The sequence below is a fragment of the Hakea prostrata genome, chromosome 5 (genome assembly GCF_041222555.1).
Source record: "Hakea prostrata isolate BN-2017 chromosome 5, UWA_Hpros_2, whole genome shotgun sequence".
NCBI classification, from domain to species: Eukaryota; Viridiplantae; Streptophyta; class Magnoliopsida; order Proteales; family Proteaceae; genus Hakea; species Hakea prostrata.
Genome location: NC_142604.1, coordinates 27,240,656 through 27,261,427, shown reverse-complemented (window position 1 = coordinate 27,261,427; position 20,772 = coordinate 27,240,656). Strand labels below are relative to the sequence as shown.

Below are 20,772 nucleotides of genomic sequence, written 5' to 3'. Positions count from 1 at the left end.
TCAAGTATCACCACCTCATCATCTTCCCAATCATGACTAAAGTTACAAACTACATATTCTGTCTTCGATCTACTAAGTTTAAAGCTTTTTGATTCCAAAGCTACACTCCATGATTTTAATTTGGTATTAATCTCCACTTGGGTCTCATCAATCAACACAATATCATCCGCAAAAAGCATACACCAAGGGACCTCATCTTGAATGTCTTTGGTTAATTCATCCATTACTAGTGCAAATAGATATGGGCTTAAAGTTGACCCTTGATGTAGCCCAATTGTTATCGGGAATTCATTACTTTGTCCCCCCACTATTCTAACACTAGTCACTGAACCATCATACATATCCTTAACTATATCTACATATTTACTTGCAACACTTCTTTTCTCTAGTACTTGCCAAATTAACGCTCTAGGGACTCTATCATAAGCTTTTTCTAGGTCAATAAATACCATATGAAGGTCTTTCCTATATTCTTTATACCTTTTCATAAGTGTCCTAATTAGGTAAATAGCCTCCGTTGTAGATCTTCCCGGCATAAACCCAAATTGATTCTCTGTAACTGTAGTTAAGTGTCTCAAACGGGTTTCAATTATTCTCTCCCATAATTTCATCGTATGGCTCATCAATTTAATGCCCCTATAGTTACTACAACTTTGAATATCTCCTTTTTTTTTGTAAATTGGAACCACGACGCTTCTCCTCCATTCATCTGGCATTTTCCCTGTGCTCATAATCTTATTAAACAACTTAGTCAACCAAACTAGTCCATGGGTTCCTAAGCTCTTCCACACTTCAATTGGGATTTCATCAAGACCTTGTGTCTTGCCGAGTTTCATCCTCCTCAAAGCTTCTTTTACTTCGGACATCGAAATTCTACGTATATAAGTTTGGACATTGATGCCTTGGTGAAAGTTGTAATCGTCCAAAACATGTCAAATGTGGGAAATTGTCAATCTAACTGATGTGAATAGGGTTGACAACCCCCCCCCCCCCCAAAAAAAAAAAAAAAAAAAAAAAAAAGAAAAGAAAAAAAAAAGCTGGTTGAATGCCACAAGGGGTATTTGGTCATTTTGCAAGCTCAAGAAGGTTCTTGTTGGAATCCCCTCCATCCAAAGTAATGGATCTATCTATAAATTTTTATTTTATATTTAGATGAGCATTTTGTCAGTAATGGAGTTTTCAAGGATCAACATACTTAGTCAAATTTAGAGAGTTCCAATTGGAATCCTGATGTGAACACAGTGGCACCCCCCATTGGAAACCCTAAGTGGGGCCCCTACGATGGATCCAAGCAGCCCCCATAAGCTGGCCAAACCCCTTTGAAGGGGTATTGCATTTGGGCCTAATTTTATCTTATTTTACTTCTGGAATTATTAAGAATTTGCCGGAATTTTAGTCGAGTCCAGTTTGGTATCTGTTTAGGATTTGCTTGGAGTATTCTAGTTTGAGTTGAGTTGTTTTAAAAGAGTCCTAAGTTGGTTTAGTCTTAGGTTATCTAATTAGCATGTGGTTAAATAGATAAAGTGTGAGATTCCAATCTAAGGGTTGAAATCTCGTAGTAATTTGATTCCTTTTAAAGTGTGTGATTAGAGTCCAGTTTCTGTTTAATTCTCATCAGTTAAGGAGATCCTAGTCTCAGTCAAAGTCTTTATCTCAGGCTATAAATAGCCTATTCATCCAAGTTATTTTTCAGATTTGATGAATTAAGAGTTTGTTTGAGAAATTGCCTGAGTTTTGGCAGGATTTCTAAGAGTGGGATCGTCTGGTTATCTTTGTGAGAGATCCCAAGTTGTGTTCAGCATATAAGCAATCCACAAACAAGTTCTGAAGACTGAATCATCAAGTCCAGCAAGTTTTCTCAAGTTTTCCAGCCCCCCAAGTAAGTTACAGCCCCTTGCCCACCAATCCCAGTCCCCTTCTTCTTGTCCGGAACCTCCCCTGCCCTTCCCCTCTTGTTACAGCTTCAAACACTTCCCAACCCCATCACATATACCCCCTGCCCACCCCCAGGCTTTCCCTAAATCCTCCTCCTTCCCATGGCAGCAGATCCTAATCCAACTGGGAAATTTCTCTCTTCAAGCCCATTCACCCACTCCTCTTCCTCCATTAAAGTTGCGATTTTTCTAGGAATGAAACCCCTCTGCTAATTCCTCCATCACAGCCCTCTTTCTCTGAGTTTCGAAATTCTGCACTTCATCTTCTTTGGTTCTTCCTTGAGGAGAGTTGCAGAATTTTAAATTCCGGAAAACCCTAAACACGTAAACCTCAACCCCCTTCCTCTGAGACAGTTTCAGACTTGCAGAATAGTAACATCATTAGTTCTAAACTGCAGGACAGCAGCCCATTCCTCAAACCCTAACCCTAGCCGAGTCAGTCCTAACTATAATGCTGAGTTTGAGTTCAAATTTCAAATCTGATCTTCAGTCTTCAAAAGAGTTCAGATCTGAAATCCATCTCTAGAAGGCTTGGATTATTGAAGAAATCCTAGGAAACCCCTCTAACCTTTGCTGGAATTTCCTGGGCAACCACATTCTAGAGAAATTAAAACTTTACCCCTTACCCTATATCTGTGGTTTCATCAAATCCCCAGGTCCCACCCCCACCCATCTCCTTTGTTGCACAAGCATCCCCTGGCCCCTCCCACCCCTGCTACAGCTCCAAGATCCCCCCACTTCTTTCTTTCTTACGACAACCTCTTGTCCCCCCTTTTCTGTTTCTTTAGTTTTGTGGGTTTTTATTTCTGGTTCTTGTGGCATTATTGAAACAGCAGGAAAAAAAATTAGAAAAAGGGGAAAAAAGGAAAAAAAGAAAAAAGAAAAAGAAAGCAAAGAAACAACTAAAACAGAAATGAAATAAAAGGAAAGGAGAAGAAAGCAAGGTAAAGAAAGAAGAAGAAAGAAAATAAAAGAAAAGAAGAAGAAGAGTAGAGAAGAGAAGAAGAAAAAAGAAAGAAGAAGGCGATAAAGCCAATCACACGAAAGCGTACATTTTTCTTCCCTAACTGCCGGTTTCCTGATCCTTTGCCCTTCCGTTATTCCCTTGAGTTCTTCCTTTTCACTTTAGGTTTTACAAAACCTTGATTTTTTCCCATCCTATACTAATTTTTTAGAACTTTTAAGTTTGTCCCTTTTCCCAATTAAAAATCTTGGTTTTGTTAATTTAGCTTTCTCATATAACTCTAGATTGATCCTTTTCTTCCCTACTGAACCACATGTTTCCTAGGAATGTTTAATACACCATACATCTCTTTCTCACATGTCATATTAATTCTGGACATCTCAAAATCATCCCAAGGAAATTTGTTAACCCTCTAAGCTTTTCCCTATCATCCCGTAGAACCCAGAAATTGTTTCGTGGTGTTTCCCTCCAACTCCCATGTAGATGAGAGCAACCCATAGGCATCCCATAAAATTGTTAATTTATTTGCTGGAAGATTCTATGCAAACCCTTGATTTTAGGGAATTCTTTCAAGAAACCCTAACCCTAAATTGGGTTTACATCACTAACATTGTATATTTGCATGGATTTTTTGTAACTAAATTTTTCATAATTTGAATAGAAAATCTTAAATCACATCTGTTGGTGTTTGGTTCACAAATCCATGTAAAGTTCGGAATTAGAAATGCATATGCTTTTGTAGATAGAAGATTTTTGTTTTCAGACATGGTGACTCTTGTTTCAGACCTAATGTTGAATATCAAGGTCCAAATCAATTCACCGGCATCTCCCGATTTTGTTGAATAGCAATTTTCAGCTGCCGGTTTGGATACTCGTCATCGAAGTTGTTTTGTTTCGATTTACTCTGATCAATTTCGTCCATCTCCAGCATGAAGCTGTAGCAACCAGTGGCCTTAGGAATGCTGAAGAACGGGCTATTACTAGAGTTTGCTGGAGTCGATGGAGCACACTTGATATGACTCAATAACTTATGGGCTGGCAGAGTGGAGGATATAGTAAAGTTAGAGAGAATCAGTTGCAAGCCTAGGGTTTCCATCAAGTTGGGAAGAAAGGAAGGAAGGAGGATCTATAGTAAGGGCAAGAACGTAATATCTGTACCACCATTTACAATTGAGGGTGTAACTTTCATTTCACACTGGCCCCTATAGAGATATAATACCATATGTTTTGAAGGGGTTAAATGTAACTTATGATTTTTTTGGGGTGTTGCATGGTGAGGGGCATATTTTTCGAGGGGGTGCATCTAATTACTCTATTACTTATTATTTGTTGCTTCTATTGATTTTCCTATTCATTTATTTAGGTTGCTTGATTATTTTTAATGTTCCCAAGTATGTCTAGTTTATAAAACCTTGAAACTTGGAATGCAATAAATTAGCTCGAGATAAATTCCAGGAACTTGATTTAACTTAAGTGATGTCTCTATGGATGAGTATATTTATCATTCATTACTTTTGTAATTAATATCTATCTTATTTTTTTCTCCAATCTGATAGCTGCATGGAAAGGAAGTGGTTGTTGAATGCAAATTTGATGGAGATCGAATCCAAATTCATAAGAATGGCAGGGAGATACACTTTTTCTCAAGGTAGTGTCACTTTGATTAGCTTTTGAAATCCGGTGTTCTAAATTGTTTTAGGTGTGATGTTGCTCTCCCACTTGTCCTACATTGAATGTTTATAATAAATCATTGGGTTCTATTGTCTCTCTGCTCTTTTATGTTTTTTTGGGTGAACGTCTCTGCTCAATTAAAAACACTTGTTTTCTGACTAGTATCCCTTTTATTGCTTCGCGTGTGCATTGGTCCAATTCCCTTGAGAAATTCAGTAAATATTTCAACCTTTTTGGTTGTTATTTCCAATAATAAGAAAAATACTGGAGTTCCCATTCTTTGTAGTTGATTATAGCACTTTTTGTTTGATATGATTTGATCACTGACTTGTTTGTTCTGTAGGAATTTCCTTGATCATTCTGAATATGGACATTCAATGTCAACCGTTATTATAGAAAATATCCTTGTTGACAGGTAAGTCTTCTTTCAAAATTTTTTGCTTACTCTACTAATGTTTCTGGTGGATTTATTCTTCTGTTTGGTTTATCTTATTTCCTCATTCTTGTGCTTTGTTGTTCATACTTACAGTTATGAGGTGCTAGCGCCGATAGTGAGAGTATTTGGGGTTTTAGTTTATTTTATTGCTGTACCACAGTTTTATAAATATGAATTGATGTGGAGGGTTCATTTCTGCTGGTTGGACTCCCTGAGAGCATGGTTATTAGGCATGGAGCTTTCTACATGTATTTTCAAGTGCTGCCCATGTCATTCCATAGTTGGATTTGTTATAGTGTCTCAATTTTATTATGGAAAATTTGTAAAAATATGGTTTTATATATGATAAAAATCCGGGCAAGGGGAAAACACTAGATAAATAAATACTTATTTTGTTTTTCTTGAAGAAATTAAATTGATGTTCTTCAGTGATTTATGGAAGTGTCTTGATGTATGCAACAACGATGATGTTGGATCGTGATAGATGATATCCATGGAGCAAGGGGAGGCGAGTTCATAGAGGCATGGGATGGGGGCTCCACAGGGGCATGGAGAGGGAAATTTACAGCTCACCAAGGTAAGAGGAGCAAAGCTAGAATCCAGATAGGCAGCCTATTGGAGGTTACATTGCATGGCTACATGTAGGGGGGCCAGTTTGGTCGTGGTGGCTACATAGCAAGGGCTCCCCACTGCCAATAGTGCCTCCATGAGTTGATCCTGTATTATGATTTATGTCAGGATCCCAGGTGTATAGAGAGAAGGTGGGAAAGCAACCTTAAATGAAGGGGACTTTTAAAGCACTTATTGGACATTTGTTCAGTCACACCTCTATGGTTCTCTCTAAATCTTCCACTTTACTCTCCATTCTAGGTCTCCCCATGCCCTAAGGATCAAACGCTCTCTGATGCCACTTGTTAGGATCCCACAATTCAACTAATGGAAATGGTATTGCAGAAATCAATTTTGATTGAATTGAATTCCGATCTTCAGTTACTTGCCTGAATCTTGACGAAATCTCGCCAAGGTATCGCACGCAATTTTGGTTCGGAAGTTTCGGTGGAATTTTGGAAATTTCATAGGGCTTTATAATATAACTTGTAATTTGTAATTTTAAATTTTATGTGAGATTTGACTGCTACTTAGGAGTTGATCATGCTTTTTAATGAAAGTTCTAAGCTTCAATGTTTTCTTGTATGTCCATGTTTAGATTTTATCTAGTTTCATTTGCATACAACATGACGTGTGAATCAAGTAGACCAGTTTGTGTTAGGTTTTAGTCTAACATCGGCATTGTATTTATTAGCCTTAAATTAGGTTGGACACAAAAAATCGGACACAAAAAATCAGACACAAAAACCACTTAAAACCCATTGAAACACTCAACCGAATCATGGTACGTCATTGTACGAGATTTCGCCATCTTGACCTAATCGAGACACTAAGATGAGAGGATATTGTGCCTTATCGAGACACTAAGATGAGAGGATATTGTGAACATTGCTTCTAACTCATGCTTTCCTGAAGGCCCTTTCTCCCCCTTTTAGCATAGTTGTCAAAGCGGCAAGGCAACCAAACTGATTGGGGTTCCGCCTAGGCAATAAGGAAACAAAGTGGCGCCTAGGCGGCAATAAGGCGACCAAAGCGGTTGGCAAAAAATTTCAATATAACTACTTTTCAATACAACTACTTTCTATAAAAAGCTAAACAAATATTCAATAGTCACATTCATTCAAAAAAAAAAAAAAAAAAAAAAAAAAAGCATTCAAGAATCATAATTATGAAAAATTATTCAAAAAAGAACATAAACATAAGTTCATCTCATCAAACCATGGTTGTCAAAGCGTTTGCCTAGGCATTTACTGATTCATTGATTCTTGATCTTGAGTATGGCTTATGCTTCACATTCTGTTGCCGACGGACATGGAGGTTCCTTTGCAGATTGGTTGTCAATTAAGCGGTTAAAATAAAAGCGGTTGAGAAACCGCTTTGCTGCCTAGGCGTATGCTTTGACAACTATGCCTTCGAGTGTAAACCCATTCCATTAATGGTCTATCACTATCTCATACTCAACTTGACCTTTCTAAAGCAGTTAGTATGGTTAGTCAGTTTGTGTATGATCCGCATTTAATAACATGTCTGTTCTTTGTATTCTTCATTATTTGAAGTCAGCTCCAGACAAGGGAGTTCTCCCATCTCTGTGTTGAAGCCTATAGTGGTACACACCAAGGGGGGTCACATGATTGGAAGCCCGGTCTTGGGACACTGTACTTTTGTCAACTAGAATCTGCTCACTTGGCGTAGCAAGAAATAGAATGTTATTGTGAGATCTAGTGCCGATCCAAAATTTTCGGGCTATGGCAGAAGGGATTTGTGAGCTTTATGGCTACATGGTCTACTTGAAGACCTTTCTATTCATGTTTCTCTTCTATGATGCTCTATTGTGACAACAAAGCAGCTATATAAGTGTTCCCGTATCCAATATATCATTATAAGACAAAACATGTGGAGATTGACAGGCATTTCATCAAAGAAAAGGTAGTAAGTGGCAAAATCTGTATGCCATTTGTAGAGTCTGAGGAACAAATACAAAGTCTTGTCACTCAAAGAAAAAAAAAATTTCGGTCGAAATGCCTGCGTTTTTAAAAAACAAAACGAAATACTGGGATAGGAATACGAAATCATATGTATCGACTGAAATGATACGAATTTCGGTCGATACAGCACGAAATTTGGTATTGGATCGAAACAATACAAGCCTTTTATAAAAGTGCATCTTTTTGATTGAAACTTGTGTTATTTTGAAATCTCCAGTGAGATTTCGACCTCTTTTTGAATTTTTTTTTTAATTTTTAATTCTCTTGGATTGTACCATCATTTTACCTCATTTTAGCAACTCCTTTTATTCCTTCTCCAATCTTGACCGTTGTTGGGATTTTGAGAATCAAATAAGGTGAGTAACGAACTTCCTCATTTTTTGACTTTTGTTTTGTTTGTGCTTTAAATATTCTTGGATTGCTTCCAAATTTATGTATATTTTTACTTTAGAGTGTTGATCTATGAATTTCTAGTGTTAAAATTGATTTTTGGTTCTTCCTACTATTTTTTTATTTTTCTGTTATTAAAATTTATTTTGTAAACTATATATATATTGCTAAATTGTATATGTATAGTATATGTATGAGCTTCAAATTAATGTATGTGAGAGTTGAGACACCATATTGCGTTGATGGTGTTGAATCAAAATTTTTTTCTATTAATTATCTATTTTTACTAAAAATATTTAAATATTAAAGAAACTAATTAATTTCTGTTTGAAATTTAAAAAATTGGAGAGTATTAGTGGAAGCGTGTATGCAATTTTGGAGCATGTTGTGGAGTTTTTAAGATAATTAGAGTGTATTTTATATTTTTTAAAATTATTTACATATTAAAAAAATACTTATTTATTTTTGTTTTATATTTAAAAATAGGAGGTTATTATTAGAAGTATGTATGTAATTTTTGGAGAATATTGTGGAGCTTTTCAAAATACGTAGTGTGTATGTCTTGTATGAGGTACTCTTTTTCAAAGATGTCAGACATAGCTTGGCAACACGGGAGGCCACTGACAACTGATTAGAGGAAGAGTGAGTGTAATTATTCCAAGAAACAAATAGGAGGAGGTGGAACCACTAGATTGAAGGTGCGTCTAGTTAGTGGAAACAAGGATGTAGTAGGGTGCCAAAAGGTGCCCTTAGAGGTCAAGAAGGCAAATTGCCTCTTACTTGAGTGAGGGAAAGCAAAAGAAGAAAGAGAAGAGAACACAAAGGGAGGAGTTTGAGGATGCATGCCTAGATGATCTTCGAGAGCCAAAGGATTATGATCTAGAGGAGCCAGGAGAGTATGGATGTGACCCTAACCCGGAGGTCGAACAAATTTGGAGGGCGATGGTGATGAGTAGGGAGCAGCGGAGCGTTGATGACATGAGGTGGCAACAGAGGTCAATGAGTTGTGGGTCCTCTAGAGATTCAGAAGTTATGGGGGGCACAAGTAGCTCCCAAGTCCCTATGAGGAGGAGTTAGAATGTGAGGTACGAGGTTCCTATCCCACGGTCCCCAACAAGGGGTTGAACTTCATCGGCACATTCTATAGATCTAGATCTGGAGATTTTTCGCAGTGATCCGGTCCTATCTAGGAGGCTTGAGGAAAAATAGAGAAAGTTGAAGCAATTATGGAGGAGTGTGAAGGAGAAAATGGGGATGATTTTCTCCAGATGGGCTTATTACCATAGTATTCTAGCACATACAACCCAAGGGCCTTACTATAGGGATATGATTGAGGAGATAGGCAGGGCTGGGAGTGGTGTATAGGAACCCACTCCATATGAGATATATAATGTCTATTTGCCTAAGCATAAGGAGGAGTTAAATGAGTATATTAATGGATTAAAGCCTATGTGGGCTTATTATGGAGTGATTGTGATGGTTGATGGTTGGATTGGAACCACTAGATAGTCCACCATAATTTCATGTTGAATTGTGATGGGAAGACAATGTTCCTCAAGTCAGTAGATGCATCCGGTGAGAAAATGAATGCAAAATACATTTATGAATTATTAAAGCAAGTGGTGAAGGAGGTTGGAGTGGAGAATGTGATCCATATTGTGGATAATTGGCTCCAACTATAAGAAAGCTGGGTTGAAGATGCAGGGGAACCCTAGTTATCACAACATGCTTATACTTTTAGTACTAATTTTCCTTTTTAAATACATATATAGTACTAATTTTCCTTTTTAAATACATATATAGTACTAATTTTCCTTTTTAAATACATACATACATATATATATATATATATATATATATATATATAACTTGATGCTTTGATGGATGGACAAAATATAGGCTCTTTTGAACTCCTTGTGTTGCTCACCGCATTGACTTGATGCTAAAGGACATCAGAAAGGTTAAGCTTCTGAAGAAGATCTTGGAGCAGGCCCGACAAGTTAGCACCTTCATCTACAACTACACATAAGTATTAAAGATGATGAGGGACAATGTTAGGGTTTTTAGTGTGGCTAGGCATAACTAGATTTGCTACCAATTGGATAGCACTGCAAAGCTTTGAGAGTAGGAAGACTAGCCTTAGGAGCATGTTTGCATCGAGTAGTGGTTTAAACTGGGAGGGTTCTTCATCCGTAGGAGGAAGGAGAGCACAGTTGACCATACTCGATGATAGTTTCTGGCATAATGTGAGGATAGTGGTGAAGATGCTTGAGCTTGTGGTGCATCTGTTGAGGATGGTACATCAACAGAGAAGACCTACTCAGTCACACATATGGGTTGCAGTAGATAAGATGAAATAGCAAGTTGCTCAGGTTTACCCACATGGCAACAAGAAAGTCCTCAACATCATCCAAGTTAAATGGGAGTCTATGTTGCAGCATCCACTGGCATAAGGCTGGTGAGTTGTTAAGTCTAGGAATCAATTTAATTTTCATTATGTTATCACACTATTAAGTATTTAAGTATTAATTATTCCCTCTTATTTTTTCTTTTTCTTACACAACATACTATTTAAATCCCAAGTACCATTACAAAGACAGTCTTGGGATGAGGCAAGATTTGTTGGATGCCATCCAAACTGTAGTGGACAAGTTGGAACCGGATTCATATAAACAAGCAATCATCCTTATGGAGGTGAGATAGTGATTTGATATTTACAATTTATAGTTTTATACTTTTATACTAAGTTATAAACTAGTTATTGTTTTTTTTTTCTTTTTCATTTATATATTAGATAAAGGCATTTAGGGATGCCACTGCGAGCTTCTGTCATTTCGTGGCAGTATCGAGACGGGAATCCGCCCTTGGGGTTAAGCTAATTCATTATATATTTAATTATTATATTCTATCTTTGACTTAGTTATTTAAGTATTAAAATGACTTGGAGTTTATGTTTGTTGCAGCTGAATGGTGGTTGCAATTTGAACGTGATTCACCCTACTTGAGTAGGATGCAAGCAAATTGTGCTCCTAGACATGTTCTGCCATTGGTTGTGAGCGAAATTGGAGCACCTTCAGCCTCATCCACTAAAAGAGGTGCAACTGATTGGGTGTGAAGCGTCTAGAGGACCTTGTCTACTTACACTACAATATGAGACTGAGGAAGGATCATATTAGACAGTGGATGGACAAAGAGAGTAACAATATTGAGTTGGCCGACATATTTTAGATGGATGATAATGATAACCCAATAGTTGACTGTATCAGGGACAGTGGAGAGCCATTGCTAGATGAGGAGGGAAATTGTTCTTGTTGACAAAACTTAGAGGAGATGGGGGCTGATGTGGAGGAGTTTATGGCCTAGGAGGGGAGTGCACATGTAGTGCCCGCCCGTCCCTTCGTGCCACACCTTAGTGCATCCACCCAGAGTAAAGATTTGATTGTCTGGTCCGACACTGAGGATGATGGGACTCAAGCCTTCGACGATGATGACAATGGTGATGACGTTGACGACGATGATGATGGAGTGTATGAGGAGGGTGTTGGACCTCGTGATCTGTATTCAGCTTATCCTAGGGACAGACCACCAACACTTGCACCAGCACCAGCACCAGCACCAGCTGTACGTGAGAGTCAGGGGGGAGGACAACCACTGAGATTCACAGGCGAGAGTCAGTTCACCCACGCGACACATAATTCAGACCATACTAGAGCTTCATCTCGAGGCATAAATGTTTCCTCTACATATTCGAGGAGGGGGTAGGAAGGACAACATAACTATAGCACGGATGACATGACATCATATGGGTCTTGCTGTCTGGTTGATGCCGAGAGCTTGGTGGGATCTATGAGATCGATGAACATAGATGATTCCAGAGACTCCACCTCCAGAGGATCCGGATGGCATAGGCTTGTAAAGTCCTCATATGATACTATTGGTGAGAGTATTGGTTCTACTGGGTCGACTTATGGAGCTTATGGTGTCCCTCCCACTGTCACCTACAGAGTCAGCCACTAGAACCTTATTGTCAATATGGACTTTATGGTGTCCCTACCCCTGTTGACAACGAGGGTGTTCCTTCATTTGTTGAGTAGATCTTCCACTATACCACAACCACCTCCGACCTTTCCATATGCTATTGAGCCGGTTCCTTATCCGGAGATTCACTTTCCACCATCAGGAAATCTTAGGCATGTGGATGAGGCCACATACAGAGCTGCAGTTGGTGACTACGTTGACAATTATATGGGGCAAACATCATGGGACTTGTATTGTCATTTGAATGGGATGCAGAGAGAAGAGGGAGACATGGAATAGAGTAGACTTGTAATTGGTAACATTCTCGCTTCATCTCATATATACTATATACTTGAATGTTACCTTTTCAATGGTTTTTTTGGTAAACTAGTAGTTCCATAGTGTTTATGATGCTTGAATTAGGTAGTATGCAAGAATCAAAATCATTTTGAGTCCATATGAAGCCCGAAATTGATGTTTGAATTTTTCAGGAAAAAATGTACAAATTTCGACCAAAATTTTGTTCAAAACTTGGGACTTCACTAAAGGGTTACCTAGACATATGTTCCATCCTATCTTAACCATGTTAGGCATGTATGATACTATTACCCAACTTGCCAACTTGAGGAATGTTGTCAGGGACAGTTTGGGGAGAATTTCCCTCTCTCAAGATTGTGCTAGTTAGCATGGTTGTCATAGTGTCCACCTAGGCGGCAAGGCGGTTTTTCAACCGCCTTGTTTTGAACCGCTTTGTTAACATATGCAATTTTTTTGCTAGTTTTTCACCTAATTACTACCATTTTATTGTCTTGTGCACCTTATTGCCGCCTAGACGCCAAAATAGTCGCTTTTTGACATTTTGTACATAATAATTTTTTCTTGATTTTTTGAAAAATCAAATTTTATTCTAAAAAGCCGTATACAAACTTAATAGTTAGTTATTTCGGAATCGGGAATCAATGAATCATTAAATGGAAAAGGCACTTATTTGGCATCACACTATCATAGAGGTAAGTAAACATGTAAAATTACTACTTTAATTTTCATACTTATAAATTTGATATAATTTATAGTCATATGATGCTTGATGAGATGAACTTATGCTTGTGTTCATTTTTGAATGATCTTTCATAATTATTATTCTTGAATGCTTGTTTTTGTTAGATGAATGTGATTCTTGAATGTTTGTTTAGCTTATAATAGAAATTTATTAGCTTAAAAGTAGTCGTATTGAAAAAATTTGATCCAATGACTTTGGTCGCTTTATTGCCGCCTAAGCGCCGCTTTGTTGCCTGATCGCCTGGGTAGAGCCCCAACCGCTTTGGTTGCCTTGACAACCTTGCTAGTTAGTGTTAGCACAAGACCTCAAATGGGGTCTTTCCCTCGCTTTTTTCTTTTAATTTTTTTTCCTGGTTCAAGTAAGAAACTGATTCTAAAGTCCTACCTTGAATTTTTTCTGTTTTTCCTTCACTGACTTGTATTTTCCTTTTCTTCTTGGAGTTATTTTTCCTACAGATTTTAAACTATGAATACCCTGTTAAGGCCTCTGAATAAAGTACAACATTCTTAGAAATACCTCCTTAACGAATGACACTCACCCTCACTTAAACCACAATAGTGAAACAGTAAAACCTATTCTAACAACTACATCGTTCCTGTTTATCTGTAGTTGGCATGGAAAATAAGTTCTCAATGTAAATGAATAGGTAGATCTGGGTAGAGGGGAATTATATTAATATGAGAAAAAGGAAGGAAAAGGAAAAGGAAAGAGTTAGACTAAACTTAAATGGAAAAGAGAGTTGTGCTCATCCGCTTTGTCCTTCAATCCTCCTATCTTTATTGGTGTGGTATCTTTTCCTTTCCCAAATCCACTATCCGCTCTCTGGAATCTATCTTCTGCGCTTTCCTCTGGAAAGGCCAAGAGATCTCCCATTTCCTCCATCCCATACCTTGGAAAGCTATTTGCCTGCCCTATTCTGAAGGAGGTTTGGGAATCCGTCGTATTTTTGACATGAATATGGCGTGCCTTATGAAACTCATATGAAAAATTGCCTCTAAACATGATTCCATTTGGGTCTCTTGGGTTTATTCATACCTTCTTAAGAATGACTCCCTTTGGACTGTCTCCCTCCCTGCTAAACCCTCCTGGATCTGGAGGAAGCTCCTGCTTCTCCGGGATCGCGCTATCTCCGCAATTTCTATCCAGATTTCTACTGGTCTCTCAACCTCTTTCTGACTTGATCCTTGGCATCCGATGGGTATCTTGTTCACTCTTCTTGGTCCCAGAACTGTGTATGACTCTCGTATCCCTAAATCCACCCCCCTCTCCACTTTCATTTCCTCTGGGTCTTGGACTACCATCCCTCACCCTTGTCTCACGGAGGTTTGGACCTCCCTCCCCCCTCCTTTCCCTCTCTGAGGACCGTATCACCTGGCTTCAATTCCCCTCCAACCCATTCACCATTGCCTCAGCCTGGAACCTCCTCAGAACCCCCTCCCCCCCGGTCCCATGGTGTAAGCTTGTTTGGTTTAAAGGCCACATCCCTCGCCACTCCCTCACCCTTTGGAGAGCCCTTAACCTTGCTCTTCCTACCCAAACTTTTCTCATTAGCCGCCACATTCCTGTTAGCCCCAATTGTGCCACTTGCTGGAACTGTTCAGAGGACCTGGACCATCTCTCTTTTGGTTGCCCGCTATCCCGCTCTGTTTGGACCCTAGCCCTTGCCACTATTTGGCCTAGATTGCGATGCCCTTTTGGCTTTGAACGAGAATGGAAATGGATCTTGAGAAACTTTGCAGGTGCCACTATCTGTGACCATGTGGGTAAGCTTGTCTTTGCAGCCACTATCCACCATCTTTGGTGGGAATGTAATCTAAGAAGATGGTCTTCCAAATCCCAATCCTGTGATTTGATTTGGAATGCCATCTATTTTGATGTTTCGACAAGACCTCACTCTCTTCCCCACCCCCCTATTGCTGATTCTCCAAGAAATAGGCTGATTGTTAGTTCTTGGAACCTCTCTCCCCCTCTTCAGTCTTCAAATTGACTGTTCACTCCCCCCCCCCCCCTTTTTCCCTCACTTGTATATGTTCTCTTGTTCTCTTTCAGTTATTTAATATATTATTCTCCCAAAAAAATAAATGTAGGAAAAAGTTATATTTTTGCAAAATTAACCTCTCCAACTACTACTCCCCTATTACCAAAAAATAAAAATGGAAAATACCAGTCCCTTACCCATCTTGTTATGATAATAGCTAAATTAGTGAATACCCCTATTTATCCAAACTTCATCACATCTCCCAGTCATTGAATTTCTCTACTATATATGATATGAACCTGTATACTCTTTTCACACATGACAACATATTTTCTTTTGTGGTGACAACAAAAGATTTAACCATCCATAAACCTGCATATTATATCAAGGTTGAATTGTGGTTGTAGTTACTATTTACTAGTTACTACTAACTACTGTGACTGTTGATGTCATGAACTAGTAATCGACATTGTTTTGTAATAGAATTTCTATGAGAAATTTTAAAACATTATATCACTTCTCTTCATCATTCTTATTACACATTTATTTCAGGTGTATACTTGATGGTGAAATGTTGGTCTGGGATACATCTACCGATCGTTTTGCAGAGTTCGGCTCAAATCAGGAAATAGGTCTCTGAATTGTTTAATTCAATTATTTTTTATCCCCCCTTCCCCACCCTCTTTTTCTTCCCAGGTCTTCTGGCCCCCAATGATTGCTGGTGAAGATCTCTCTACATGAAGTAGCATTTGGTTTTGTAAATTTATCTTCTCTAATTGATACAGCAAAAGCAGCACGGGATGGACTGGATAGAGATCGACAGGTATCTTCCAGTGTTATATGTGTGTTTCTATCTTCTTTTAGCTTGGTAATTTATTTCAGTACTTTTATGTTCTTAGTATAGAAATGGTAAGTGACTTTTCATACTTTCATATAAACTAATCTTGTTTCCTTGTGATGCAGTTATGCTGTATCCCCTGGTCATCCTTTTTTCCTTGAGATTTCCAAGTTACTTGTTCTAGCTGGTTGCTTGAGTCCATAAAACTTAATTCCTGGAAATCAAAATGTGAAGGAAACTGGATGAGAGTCTATGCTAGCCTTGACAATAGATAACTGTAGATGTTGCATTTGATATTCTCTATGTTGGAGACACCAGTGTCATCCATCAGAGTTTAAAGGAACGACATGAACTTCTCCGGAAAGTTTTAAAGCCTTTGAAGGGTCGGTTGGAGATATTAGTGCCTAACGGTGGTCTCAATGCACATCTTATAGGTAGGCAAAGAAGCCGGGACTTATTTTTACTATTTTATTTTCTGGACTCTGTTATGTTCCTCAATTCTTTGTAGGAAACATTTAACACCACATACATGTATAACACTCATTATGCTTATTCATCCCAAAAAAATACTCATTATGCTTATGTGGTTTTTCTTAGGGTTCTAAAGGTTTTTATTGGTCATTACGGATGGTTTCAATGGTTCTTACCAAACTGTAGCATGCATTGATAGGCCTTGCCAGTGTATGCATGCAGAGAAGTATGTTTGTATAGATGATACAAGGTATTACCTGAAACAGCCATTATGGTTAAGCCAATGGCCGTCAGGGTTCCAAAGTAACAACTACAAGGTATGCTTTCTAAATTAACTAAAATAGAAGGGGTCAGTATTGTACTAAAGAAATTGTAAAAGTCAAACAAATGGCAACCACCATAACATTATCCCAACTAAATGGGGTTGGGTACATGGATCCTAATGAGGCTAAAATATTAATAGGAACAAGAGAAGTAAAATGAAAAAGACAAGTCAGAATGTAGAAAAAGAAAGTTAAGTGAAGGAAAACATCAAAGTAGCATCCCAGGAACATACCGGTTACAAGGCGTTGGCATAGTATGTAATATCGCTGAAATATTGCCAAAACTTGGCGATATTGTGGTGTTTTGGTAAGTATTGACACGAAACCCTAGATGAAAACAAAAAGTCCAAAATGTCTGCAATAATATCAGTGACATATCAGCCATTAAGGGGCGATATTTCACCCAACGATTGTTGGGCTATATATTGCCCCTATGTCAATTTCTTGGCGATATGTCGCTTATAAAAGGCATCATTCGGGCCACATTTCGCCTCATTTAGTTGCCTAGAGCTTCTCTCTTCTCTCTTCATTCGAGTGTTTGGTTTTTGCAATTTTTGTGTCAATTTATGACATTTGGGGGGTAGTTCTTGCATGATTCTTGCCGGATCAGTATGTATTTATGTTGGGGGAGAACATAATACCTAATACGATGGACGATCAGCAAGGGATTGATCCATTGAGGCACAATACTTGGTATTGAGAAGATGGGATCACTATTTACTTGCCTACACTTGTATAGTTGTACATGATATATACTTGATTGCTTTTATCTGTACAATGAATTTTAGTTGTCTTTTTTTATTCTTGCAATTTAATGAAGATATCTGTGTTCTCTTGCATCATTTGCATATTTATTATTTACTTTTGTTTAAATTCATGTTCTAGACTTCCAATTTTGCCCGCAGACAGGTGGGCATGTGCTGATTAAGAACACCCTTTTAGGTTAGGTTTTAGGCAAAAGTAACACTTCCCAGTGTGTTTATTGGCCTCAAATTAGGCTAGACAGAAAAAATCAACCCTAAATAACCCCATATATTGGGGGGGGGGGTGAAATTTCACCTAAACATTCTCATTTTTTGGAAATTGCCACTGAAATTTCAGGGTTTCGTTTGTTTACTCTTTGTATCACCGGAATTTCTTACCATGGGCGTCGGCAACCTGACTTTGTTAAATACATACAGCCTTGGCTTAATTTTCTTGTATGAATTAAAATCAATTGAACCTAATCTCAGGCATGGTTTGAATTCTGATATTTCAGATGTTTTGGGGTCACCGAAATGAAACATACTTGCACAATGAAATTGACTGGTTGTCTTGGAGTTTGACGAAATTGGTTTTCCAGTCTAAAATCTCTAAGTTTTGAAAATTCTGTTGCAATCTCAGAAATTTTGGAATACAAAATACCTATTGAGGTAACTTTTTGATGTAACCTTAGGTCCAGTCTTTAGGATCCTCTTCTAGTGAACCAGCAGTAAACCTTGCTGTTAGGCCTATTTGGGGGTAATTTTCCAGTGGACCGTAGCTGTAATAGGGTCTAAATACACTGCAGTTGTAGGTTTTGGGGCTGATGTGAAGGTTCTAGGGTTTTAGAAGGGTTGGCAAGTGTTCGGATAGGCTAGGGGTCTAGGATTTATTGATTTCCAGATCTAAACCCTGCTGTAAATTAAAATTCAGAAATGAAATTTCCGGTTTAATAAGAATAAAACCTTTAATACATTTATTTATTCATCAAAAAAAAGAATAAGGTTTTAGAATTTAGGGTTTCTAGGGTTTTGGAAATTTTGGGGATATGGGTTCCTATTGATATGGGTTGTGAAGGGATGATTTCCTAGGGCAAAAGGTTAGGTTAATGTTTTGTGGTCAAATGTATCCTATGGATCTCAAGGATACATAACCCAATCGCATGGGAGGTATCATGGAATAAATTTCACTCGAAATTGTTGAAATTTCGAGCAAAATTCGTGCACTTTTTCAAATTGAAACGAAATTGAAAGAATTTCGTTGGAATGTATTGTTTTAGCTGAAAGGTACGAAATTTCAAGTTGTTTCAACCGAAATTTCGGTACCAACCGAAATGATACATAACATGTTATGACTAGCTGTTTCGATTGGAACTTGTGAAGTTTTGCAGGTTTTGACAATTTTGAGTGGTAGTTCTGCCCTTCATGTTTCGACCCTAAATCAACATTTTTCTTATTTCTCTTGGATTCTACCCTCATTTTAGCAACTCCTTTGCATTCCTTCTCCACTCTTGCACCTCCATTGTTGGGCTCTTGAGAATCAAACAACATGAGTTAACAAAGTTCCTCATTTTTTATTTTTGTTTTGTTTATGGCTCAAATCAACTTAGATTGCTTTCAAATTAAAGTATATTTAGTCGAGAGTGTTGATCTATGATTATGTGAAGTTTAAAACTAATTTTGCATATTCCTACTATTTTTTATTTTTCTGTGTTTAAAATTATTTTCTAAAATATGTATATTCCTAAAATACACATGTATACACTCTTGTATGAGCTTTAAATTGATGAATGTGAGACACCATCACTTCATCTATGCTATGACGATGTTGAATCAGATTTTTTGTTGCTAATTATTAATTTTAATTGTTTGGTAGACTTGTACTTGGTAATATTCTTAGTTCTTCTCATATATACTCTATACTTGAATGTTACCCTTTCAATGTTTTTTTGGGTAAACCAGTAGTTCCATTGTGTTTATTATGCTTGAAATAGGTGATGCAAGAATCTAGATCATTTTGAGTCCATATAAGGCTCTAAACTAAAGGTCGAAACTAAAAAAAAAAAAAAAAAAAAAAAAAAAATCATTGGTTTTGACCTAGAAATCTTGCACTTTCCTTGGGTTGAAATCCATGATAAATTCCTTGTGTTGAGAAAGTCGATTGTGGTAGAATGGCTTTATAAATCAATGTGATCCTAAGCTCCTTTATTTATAATGAAGTGGAAAGTACTATATTACATAAAGACCCTTTAATTGGGCAACAAGGCTGAAGTTTGAGGCATAAATGTTAGTCTTGCCCAACTTGCCTACAATAGAGAAAACATCTCATTTCTTCAAACACTTAGTGAAAATATCAACCACAGAACCACTTAGTCTGCTGATTTCACAAAAGGCATAAAAATCAGCCCTTGTTCCAGCCTTCCTTTGTCAAAAAATCTATCCATTTCAATGTGCTTGGTTCGATCATGCTGCATAGTATTATTGACAATATTAAGTGCAGCCTTGTCGTCACAATTCACACACTTCACAAACCATAGTTTTATATTCAGTTTTTGTATTGGATTAGGCTACTACATTCTGTTTCTTACTCCTCCAAGTAACTAGGTTACCTCCAACAAAGGCACAAAACATGAAATAGACTTCCTATCTGGAGACCCAGCCCAATCTGCCCCGGTATATGCTTCTACTTTTAGATTACCAGCGGGTGACAAAAGTACCCTTTTTAGGCCTTTGAATACTGTAGTATTCTTGTAACGGCTTTCATATGAGCTGAATATGGATCATGCATGAACTAGCTCACCAACCTCACAGCATATGCAATGTCAGGCTTGGTGTGGGACAAGTAGATAAGCTTTTGTACCAGCCTTTGATATCTCCCTTTGTCCACTGGTTCTCCCTCTTTCTCTTTGAGTTTAGCTCCAGCCTCATCAGAGGTATTAATTGCTTTACACCCTTACATCCCACCTAAGATAATAAATCTAAAACATATAGATAGGTATATTCCCTTCTTTGACTAGGCTACCTTAATTCTTAGGCAGTATAGTAGCTTCCCTAAGTCTAATCTCAAACTCACTGCTTAGAAAGTCCTTTAGCCTTTATATATTCTTGTCATCATTTCCTATGATAACGATATCATCTATATAAACAGTGAGAAGAGTGATCTTGATACCTAACTACTTGACAAAAAATGTATGATCAACATTACTTTGCTTATATAGTTATACCCAATAGAGGTCACCATAGTTGTCAAAGTGTCCGCCTAGGTGGCAAAGCGGTTTTTCAACCGCTTTGTTTTGAACTGCTTAATTGACGTCCAATCTGCAAAGGAACTCCAAGGCCCAAAGTGACATAGAACC

The 20,772-nt window shown here is 37.8% G+C and overlaps 1 protein-coding gene across 1 annotated transcript in view; it reads left to right on the top strand.

Moving 5' to 3' along the window:
* ATLIG4 (DNA ligase IV) overlaps window positions 1–20,772 on the top strand; it is a 102,896-nt gene that overhangs the window by 23,489 nt on the left and 58,635 nt on the right. Inside the window, exons 6-11 of the mRNA XM_089155469.1 lie at window positions 4,455–4,546; window positions 4,913–4,984; window positions 15,597–15,676; window positions 15,830–15,867; window positions 16,008–16,014; window positions 16,164–16,316. Of these exons, the coding sequence (XP_089011595.1) occupies window positions 4,455–4,546; window positions 4,913–4,984; window positions 15,597–15,676; window positions 15,830–15,867; window positions 16,008–16,014; window positions 16,164–16,316 (442 nt within the window). The remainder of the gene's footprint in view (window positions 1–4,454; window positions 4,547–4,912; window positions 4,985–15,596; window positions 15,677–15,829; window positions 15,868–16,007; window positions 16,015–16,163; window positions 16,317–20,772) is intronic.